Source organism: Amborella trichopoda, chromosome 10 (genome assembly GCF_054954075.1).
Source record: "Amborella trichopoda isolate Santa Cruz 75 chromosome 10, AtrichopodaSantaCruz75HAP2 v2.0, whole genome shotgun sequence".
Classification (NCBI taxonomy): domain Eukaryota; kingdom Viridiplantae; phylum Streptophyta; class Magnoliopsida; order Amborellales; family Amborellaceae; genus Amborella; species Amborella trichopoda.
In genome coordinates this window covers 8,136,737-8,146,896 of record NC_142345.1, presented here as the reverse complement: position 1 = coordinate 8,146,896, position 10,160 = coordinate 8,136,737, and the positions used below count along the sequence as shown (strand labels likewise).

At 32.9% G+C, this 10,160-nt stretch overlaps 1 protein-coding gene across 2 annotated transcripts; it reads right to left on the bottom strand.

The window, feature by feature from the left end:
- Window positions 1-524: 524 nt before the first annotated feature.
- Window positions 525-7,651, bottom strand: LOC18446218 (cytochrome P450 85A1). 2 transcript variants are annotated; one of them, XM_020674809.2, is made up of 9 exons: window positions 6,941-7,651; window positions 5,523-5,844; window positions 5,283-5,432; window positions 4,433-4,684; window positions 4,238-4,324; window positions 4,040-4,118; window positions 3,823-3,929; window positions 1,200-1,324; window positions 525-747 (listed from the first exon to the last, which is right to left on the bottom strand). In XM_020674809.2, the coding sequence occupies exons 1-9, from the start codon at window positions 7,138-7,140 to the stop codon at window positions 660-662; spliced, it is 1,410 nt and encodes a 469-aa protein (XP_020530468.2). In that variant the 5' UTR covers window positions 7,141-7,651; the 3' UTR covers window positions 525-659. The 2 variants fall into 2 exon arrangements, with proteins under 2 accessions (XP_020530468.2, XP_088704748.1); XM_088848622.1 differs by lacking the exon at window positions 6,941-7,651 and adding an exon at window positions 6,076-6,176.
- Between the last annotated feature and the right edge of the window lie 2,509 nt (window positions 7,652-10,160).

Below are 10,160 nucleotides of genomic sequence, written 5' to 3'. Positions count from 1 at the left end.
CAAGCCCGCATTTCTACATGTATGGGCTTGGTGGCATGTAAATTGCATCCTTGCATATATCTGAAGACTTTATTTTGATATCAACTCAAATATCTAATACAATTGGAAAATATATAATGAGACCATTTACCTTTGATACAAGGTAGTCACAATTAATTTGACTATTGGTTGTGAATTTGGGTAGATGCATTATTTCATTGACCAAACTCAAAATTCAAAAAAAAATTCTCGAACTTTGTGACGCACCGAAGCTATCAGATTTCATATCAGATAGTTTTAAATAATTGTGACCTCCGTACACCAAAGGTAAATAGTCTCATTGTATACAATCCCAATACAATTTAGTAAAACACATGCAAATTTACACCATTTTCCAATAAGCGAGAACAAAGGACTAATTTGTTGATATACATGAAAACTTGATTTTAATGAAGGCCCTGACCCGAAATTTCCATAGGGGCTCTTGATCAGTACTCCAGAAACATTTGCTAAAGAAAATGACATGGAAAATGAAGAAACAAAAGTGTGGAGCTAATTTTCTTTCATTAGCTTTATTATAAATGGCATATTTATGAAAACAAAAAAAATTTGAAAAAAGATGGAGAAAATAAGGTAAAGAAATAGTTATTATGCCAATGGATGTGTAACACAAAGGAGGATCAACGCTCCCAGATTCTAATTATGAGCCCATTTGGAGCTTCAACTCTTGGAAACTTGAGTATTTTATTCCCATCAATTTCCTCCCACCTGAAAAGAATAATTGGATTAGTAATTAATTCCATAACAAAATAAATCAACATGTGGGATACCTAAAAATATTCGGGATTATATGCTATGAGACCATTTATTTTTTATATAGGAAGGTCACAACTTTTCTTAATCATTGGATGCGAAATCTAACATATTAAAACTTATCACAGCTTTCGAGAAAATTTGTTTTGTACTTTGTGCTCAATTAGTGACGAATCATGACCCATCCGATTTTACATTCCAATAGTTGACAATAATTATGATATTCTTGTACCAAAAGTAAATAGTCACATCATATATATTTTCAAAATATTCCTATTTGACAAATAATTAAGTTAAAGTTTGACAAAGATATATAGATTAAATTTTTGACATTGAATTCAAGAATAATCAGGGAAAATAAATACTTAGCAGATATTCAAACCCATGAGGAGATAAAGAGTCTTAACCCGTATCTTGTGACAAAATAGTGAAGAAACACAGCAATTTCCACTTTGCCCAGTTCTTTTCCCGGGCATTGTCTTATTCCTCCTCCAAATAGGAGGAAATAACGATGGGAATCTGTATTTTCCTCCTGCATAAAGAAATAAACATAAAAAACCAATTATAAGTAATAGCTCAAAAGCCTCATGCTTACAATCTTTTTAGATAATTAGAGTTCGTGATATTTTTTTTGCTCTAAACGCCACATTTCGAAAAATTCTTTTATGAACTTCTGGCATAGTCAATGACACACTTATTTGCCTGAAATGGGATGAACAATAATGATTATGGCCTCCTTGTATCAAAAGGAAACATTCTTTTTGTATATTTTTCTATTAAAAGCAAACGGTCTCTATTAAAAGCAAACACTCTCTCTCTCTTATATATATATATATATATATATATATATATATATATATATATATATATATATATATATATATATATATATATATATATGTTTTAAGATTGCAGCCTTATATAAACTTTTCCTTATATATATATGGGCAAGTTTTCTCTTCTTCCCCTACAGCATAAAACTTATATATTTCTCCTTATCCAACCCTCCATTCTGAATGGAGGGCTAAGATTGCCCCAATCACAATGTCACGTCTATATACTATTTTTTTTTTACTTTTTTTTTTTTCTATAAATTATTTTGACACCAAATTTTGGACGTTCAATCCTCTATTAAACTCGCACAAGCAAAAAATATTAAAAAAATATTTTCAATAAAATAAATTGATCAAAATACCCCTGAAATTTTTAAGGGGTATTTTAGTTATTATATTTTATCGAAAAATTATTTTTAATATTTTTTATACGTGTGCCCCAATAAAAACATAGCACATACCAAATTTCATATTCATACAATTTATATAAAAAAAACTAAAAATAAAATACTTTGACATGCTGGATCTAAAATCAAACGGTGAATGGCTCACTTGATCAAAATTGGACGGCTTGATGGTAGGAAAAGCATAGATCTTCTATGCTGTAGGGAAAATATAGAAACATATATATATATATATATATATATATATATATATATATATATATATATATATATATATATATATATATATATATATATATATATATATATATATATATATATATATATATATAGGGAGAATATGAGCTCATCCCACTAGCTGACAGCTACAGTATACGCTTAATGGCCTAGAATGAATCTGGGCTGATCTAATAGTCACAAGTACATTTTGTATTTTAATTTTAATTGTTTTCTACAAAACCAAATATTTGAAATTTGGAACATATATTCCTTAAAAATAAGATAATATAATAAAAATATAAAAATATAATTCACAAAGCCTAAATCGACCATACACCCATATGTCCATACGATGTATGCCCATACACCCATACGCAAATGGCCCAGATTGAATCTGGATCATTCTATGGCTGATCTGACACTCACGGCTGCTTGATAGTATTTGAATTTTAATTTTGTTTATACAAATCCAAATCACTTGAAAATTTAGGTGTGTGTCCTTCTTATCAAGGCGCACCAAATAAAAATATAAAAAAATAATTCGTAAAAAAAATATTGACCAAAATACCCCCCGAAACTTTTCTAAGGTGTTTTGGTCAATTTATTCAATGTAAGTTTTCTTTTTTATATTTTTCGTATATTCGTCTATTTTTGAAGAACACACTCCTAAACTATTCCCAATGCCTATAGGCAAAAATAAATAATGATTTTTCTATCCTCATCACCATCCAAACTTCATCGAATGGTCACAATTGTCTGGTAGTGTTTCAGTTTCATTTTTTTCTACAAACTGGAATGGTACAATTGTCCGGTAGTGTTTCAGTTTTCATTTTTTTTCTACAAACTGGAATGATCTGAAATTTGGAGCGTGTGTTAATTTATGGGGCTATTTTTATCAATTTATATTTTATAAATTATTTTTAGTTTTAGTTTTTATTCGATTCTCCTATTTTTTATGAACACAAGCTCAAAATTTCAGATCATTCCGATTTGTAGAAAAAAATGAAAACTGAAACACTACCGGATAACTGTGACCGTGCAATGAACTTTGATGAGCATAGGCAAAATCATTGTTCATTTTCGCCTATATGCATTGCGTAGTGTTTTCCATATATATATATATATATATATAGGAAGAAGTTTATATAAAGCCGACGCTCTAAACAATCAAATTCGAGCCTACATTAAAAATTTCACTAGAAGAAGTTGTTTTGATGCCCAAATATCCTCAAATTCATCATCTCGACATCAAGATGCATGAACATGAGAAAAAAATGGTATTGGAAGTAGCGTATTTTGTAATTCATTTTTGGACCCAAGATTTTGAAGTTTTCATATTTCTTTTGATTTATACTATTTTTTAAGCTTTAAACTTTATAAATATCGATGAAAATATACTTCAAGGCTATCAAAAAGATTTTCAATATTGAAACCACATTTCTTGAAACTATTTGAAGTTAGGCTCTAATTTGATTGTTTAGAGCCTAGGCTCTATACAAACTGCACCCATATATATATATATATATATATATATATATATATATAGAGAGAGAGAGAGAGAGAGAGAATTATACCAGCCATCTCCATGGATTGAAGGTGAATGGATCAGGATATAAAAGTGGATCATAATTGATCTCTCTCACGTATACATATATTTTCCACCCTTTTGGAATCAGATACCCTGCAATAAAAGAGATAAGCAAACATTCAGCTTCATATTCACAAATACTTTGTATTTCATTTTTTTATGTAGAAAAAGCATGTGAAGGAAAAGGAAACAAATAAATGAACCATTCAACTCCATGTCTTGGGTGGTCTTTCTGAACACCCCATTAACAATTGTGGATAGTCTCATTGTTTCATAGATGACCTGCAACATAACAGAGTACCTCACCATAATCAAATTCAAGCAATTAATTTACTGCCGAGAGAAAGCAGAAAGTGAAAGACTTCATTTGGAAATTAAGAAAAAAATCCCCAAGTGCTTACGGCATGAGTAAACTCCATGGATTTGTAATCGTCCCAAGTGATAGGATCATCTGGCCCCTTTGCATTTCTAATTGCAGAGTGTTCTTCCTAATGGACTCAAGGGACAAATCATGTGTTAGGCAGGAATTCAAGGGATAGTGCTCTCTCTATCACAAACACACACATGCCCTTGCGCGGGCGCACAAATTTACTTACCCTGAGTTTTTGAAGGGCTTTAGGATGATCATAGAGATATTTGACAGCCATCATGGAAGTTGTAGAGACAGTCTCATAACCAGCATAAAGAATGGCCAGCAGAAGATCAAATATTTGATCGTCACTTATTTGGAACTTTGATGGATCCTCCTCATTTCTAAGAAGGGCATCTAGCATATCAGTGTGGGTCTCTTTAAAAGCCCTTCTATCCTCTACGAATTTTCTCAAAAAACTCAAAATCCTCTGCCTCCCCTGCAAACAACCATCAATGATAAAATCAATTCATAAGCCTGGCAAGAGTGCATTTAGAAAAGTTTTCCTCATAATCTCTCTCTCTCTCTCTCATTGAACAGGAATTCATACCAATTAAAACAATCCAACTGTGCAGACCAATTCTGGTTAGTCATAACCAACATTACTTTGAGATTTCTTTTCAAGTCATCTATATTCATTTTTGTAAATATAAGGTAAAAATAAATCAAATTCAAAAAAGAAAAAGAAAAAAAAGGATGAGAAAGCAGTGGACAGGAAATGGAACTTGTGCAATGTATAATCCAATTTGCTGGATTCATGACATCCAAATCCAGGCTACTCTTATGGGTCCACAAAAAAACAAAATTTAAAAACAAGTAATAAACAAAATGCAATATTTAAAAAACAGAGCATAAGCACTGCAAAGTGGACTAGAACTGAAACATGAAAAATTGTATAATTCAATTCTGGGTGTTCATGACATCTATGTTACTCTTATTGGGTCCTCCAAAGAAACCTTGGATGTGTGTGTGTGTTTGTTAGAGAGAAAGAGAGAGAGAAGAAAAGAGCAAATCAAATCAAAGAGCACCAAAAATACCTGAAAACCCTTGTGATAATTGGTTCCTGGAAGATTGATGGGTAGAGAGATAATGCCTTCTATCAACTTATGGAACTCTGGTTCCAAAACTTTCGTCATCTGACCGGGCTGCATCCCTAACACTTGCTTCAATGCCAGCAAAAGAGCCATCTACACACAAAAAGAAACAGAGCATCAGAAAACAGATCTCCATAATGAAGCCTTATTTTCAAGTTTTCACTCTCTCTCTCACTAACTAACCTTTTTCGTCATTTCTTGGATGTCTAGGACACTGTTGGCCCAATTGGAGTGATGGGTTCTCATGAAATGGTCTATATCAAGGAGAAGATGGTCTCTGATCATGTTATTGTTTGTCAGTTGAAACATGACCCCCCTCATGGCTTTGTGGAGGGGGCCATGAACAGCTGCAATGTTCCATTCCCCTAATATATCAAACATGGATTGAGGGTAACCAGCAACAAAGCCTTTGCCTTCATTTAAGAAGATGAATTTGTTGAGATCAGGGTCCATGCATACAATTGTGGGGCACCCCAATATGTGAGTCTTGAACAAACTGCCATACCTGCAAAAAGGGGATCATTTGAGCAAATAAGGATGAGTCTCTCTCTCTGTTTCCAAACCCAAAAGGAGCCTGAAAAGCTCTCTCTCTCTGTTTTCAAGCCCAAAGGAGCATGAAAAGCAGGGGAATATCTAAAAAGTTGAAGTCATATTTCTTATCAAATGAAGCTCAACCCACAGAAACCTCTTTAATTTAAATCACAGAAAGCAATTTGTCACCAAACGAGCAAAAGACCTTTCATCTTTCTTCTTCACAATTGAAACTTATTTCCTTCACTCAAATTACATTAATGGAGCTCATCCCAATCCTTGCTCAAAAACCACATCACATAGAAATTGTTAAGCCAAAATAATAATGTTAATAATTCAATAAATAAGTAATATATTTTGGGTTATGTTAGGGTTAATTTATAATTGTAATCAACAAAATATGGACACTTATATGCTCTTATTTTGTATATAGAGTTTTTTTTTTAGTAAGGGTCTTTTATAATTAAAAGGGGTGTCTAAAATTTGTTGAGACAATTATAAATTGCTCTATAGTGTGATAGCTTTAAAATAACCCATATATGTTTACGCAAAAAAATAAATAAATAATAAAATAAATAAATTAAATCAAATAAAATAAAATTTTGAAAAAAACCAAAGCTGAATGTTATCCCAAAAACCAAAAAGATGTCATCTTACACATAACACAAAACCAATTTTTAGACGTCAAAAATTGGAATCCATTTTTTTGCTCTCAAAAACCACTTCAATCACAAAGGCCACCATTCCTTATAATCTCATATTAATTTAAACCCAGAAACCTGTTTTGAAGAAGAAACCACCATCCTTGAGCCATCCATCATTCAAATTCATTACACCTTAATTTTTATTTTTTTAAAAAAGAAACCACGAGCTTTTTCCTAAAATATTAATTCAAACATAGAAACAGAATTTTTCCTGGAAAAAATTAGTATAAAGTGAAACCACAGCTTCATGCTCATATCAACTCATGCGAAGAGACTAGTTTTCAGTCTTACAAAAAAAAAAAAAAAAAAAAAAAAAAGGAAAGAAAAGGAAGGAAGAAGAGAATCCATTGAGAAGAAAGCACTGACCTTGCTTTTTGATTCTTCAAGAAATCAACGCCAAGTGTAAGGAACTCAGAAGTTTCACCAAACAATGGCCACCCCATAGTACCAGGAGGCAGCCCCTTCTTCCTATATCTCACTTCATTCCATTTTAACATAGCAACACAACTTAAGCACCCCATAACAACCCAGAAAAACAGCCATGAAAGCACCACCAAAACCACCATTTTTTTCACTCTAACCACAGTTCAACTAACAGATTGAGGTTTCCTTGTACCCTTAGCAAGATAGTATGATGAAGAAGAAGACTTAGAGTGAGAAACAGGAATAGAGAGAGAAAGGCTAGCAGAGATCTGAGCACACAAGATTTTTCTCCAGTGCATACACTTACATAGTTGCAGCAGAAATGGCAGTATGCCTTAAAATATTTGATCTATGAATGTAAAATATAGCTTGGATCATGCATGTAGATGTTAATGTATGCATCACTCTACCTAGGTAATAATTCTTGGTTAACTTTGGAAGATACCCAATCTCCTTCATTGGATTTACGCATGCCAGTGCTCCCCAAAGTTAAACACAATAATCTTCAACTCCCTTTACCCAGCTCCTAATTAGAAAAAATGCAATTAATCCTTCTCATTACCTCCTCCCCTCTCTCTCTCTCTAGTTTTAGACTATACAACTGGTTCTCTCTATCTCTAATACAACAAGATCACTCTTTATAAATGTTACACTACTCTCCTCTCTCTATCTCTTCCAATGCCGTTTTGAAAGAAAGACTAATACGATGTTGTCAAGGGATATAGTTTTTATTTTTGTTCTTGTCACTTTTTTTCTTTTTTTTTTCTTTTCTTTTGGTAAAGATTATTTACAAGTGGTTTTGTTACAATAACTCTTGCTTCAAAGAAAATAAAACTAACAAATCCAAGATCTTCAAAACCTTGATGTCATTAAACTAATTTTCTTTAAACAAATAAAATATACACAATTATTACGTTTGAGAATATAAAAACAATATAATTAAATATGGCAAGAAACAAAAAGAGAGTGTCGAAAATTACCTTAACCGAACTTATTATACCCCACACCTGTTGAGTTTATGTGGCCTTTACAGGCCTTACGAGTGCTTGTAAAATGAAATAATACAGTGGAACATGAACTTATTGGGAGTATGGTCTCTTGTGGAGCATACCATACAAACGATGTTTGCAAATACTAAATTGTGCATGACGATCTAGGCCAGTCGGTTAGAAAAAACCAATTTACCTGGGCATGAAGAACAAACTGAGGAGGGTTCATGAGTTAGCCCTTGATGAGGTCGGAGAACATACCCGCATGAGTGAACCGAGAGACTGTGTAACCTTTGTGTGTGATGGTGGCCTACAGAGACGCAGGCCATGTGTCATCACACGGCATGCATACCGATAGATCGTTCGGGAAAGCCAGAAATCCACCTTTAAGGGTGAAGCGTATGCATGTGCAAAAGATACCCCTATGCACCATAGGAGCTGTGGTCGCATCAGGTCTAGGTGACCTTGACTCGTCTCTAGGGGAGGACCTGAAATCCACAGACTGAGATTGCGACTCCTTGGTTCATCAGCCAAACTTTGGTGACCCGCTAATAAGCCTTTACTTGGACTGTGGGTCATGAAAAATGTTGGGTCGGTCTGATAAAGCAAGTGTGGTCCGTAGTCCACAGTTGAAGGTGGAGTGCCCTGTGATTGTTGATACAATTCCTAAATCATATGGATTCATTTTCCATCAAATTAATTTAATTGTGTTTGTTTTATATTTTAGAATTATTATTTGAATTTTTATGAACCATTGGATATTTTATTTATAATGTTTTGGATTTATAAAATTAAAAATATTGATTTTACAATGTTTTAATATTCACTAGAAATTATTTTATTAATTTTAAATATATAAAAAAATAATCATGGGGACTCAATGTGCACATGGGCCCACCATGTTTCTAGAAGGCGGGGCCTACATGTGCCTCCCATGGGTGGCATGCCCCACCTCTTACTACTTTCTATTTTATGAAAACTTTTATTTTGTGGTCCATGTGACCTTATGTTTCGATAACTTTAAATTGTGACATGTGGTCAAATTATGGATTGAGCATGCATTGAACATATATTGACTTAATATGGAAGTAGATATTGACTTGATATATCTTTGATAGAGTTTATGGAAAGGGTGCAGTTAGCATACAGATGCATCCGTAGCTATAGAGGTAAGGTGCACCTTCAAATTTTATCATGGTATATAATTTTGATGTAAAATGTTATTAGGATTATCTTAAAGTCTATTTTTATATCTAATTATAAAATTTTAAATTTAAAAAATAGTTAAAATCAAGTAGATCTATAGACATATGAAAATCTTGAAAATGGACAGTGTAGATAATATGTTGTAAAATGCACTATTTTTTAGACTTAAAATCTTTTTATTTTTCATGGTCATACATGGCGATGTCGAGATGATCAATCAAAGGGTTTTTCAACATTAAACTACCTTTTTCGATGGATTTTTTAGGTGGATCCGTAGTTCTACATTATAAGGTTGCATTCTTATATAAACTTTTTCTTTATGAAAAGTAGGTGTAGAGATGTGTTATTTTATGGAATGCACAATATTTAATTAAAATTAATTTAACTTATTTTCTATTGATGGAAAAATGGTTTAGGAGGGGGATAAGGGTTCATGTATCTTCCATAATGTTAATGGCCCATCTATGGAATAGATGACTCATATCTCTCACCCCACAAGTTACCCTTGATCAACAGTCTATGTTCAATCTCACAAGAAGCGGCAAGTCAAGAAAAACCCTAACAAACCCTACTCTTGTTCAAGCCTATAAAAAAGGGGTTGTCTCTGCCAAAAATCTCTATACCTTATCTTTCTATCTCTCTCTCATGTGATCTCTCTCTCTTTCCCATATTGTGAAAGAACTTAAGGGTTTAGGTTATGGAGTTCTTCTCTCTCCTATCTCTCAACTATGGATTTATGGCTAAGGGTTTTTAGGGTTAGTAAAAAGAGAATCCATCTCTTTCAAATTAGGGTGTTAAGGGAATTCACCTAGGGTTTGAGTTTGTGATAAAAAAGGTTCATGTTCTATTGATGTGGCTTAGCCTAATATTGCTTTACGAGTTTGAGATTGAAACAAGATTATCGATCCTGCATCATCGGATGGTGGTGACTTGGTATGGGGTATAATAAGTTCGGTTGAGGTAATCTC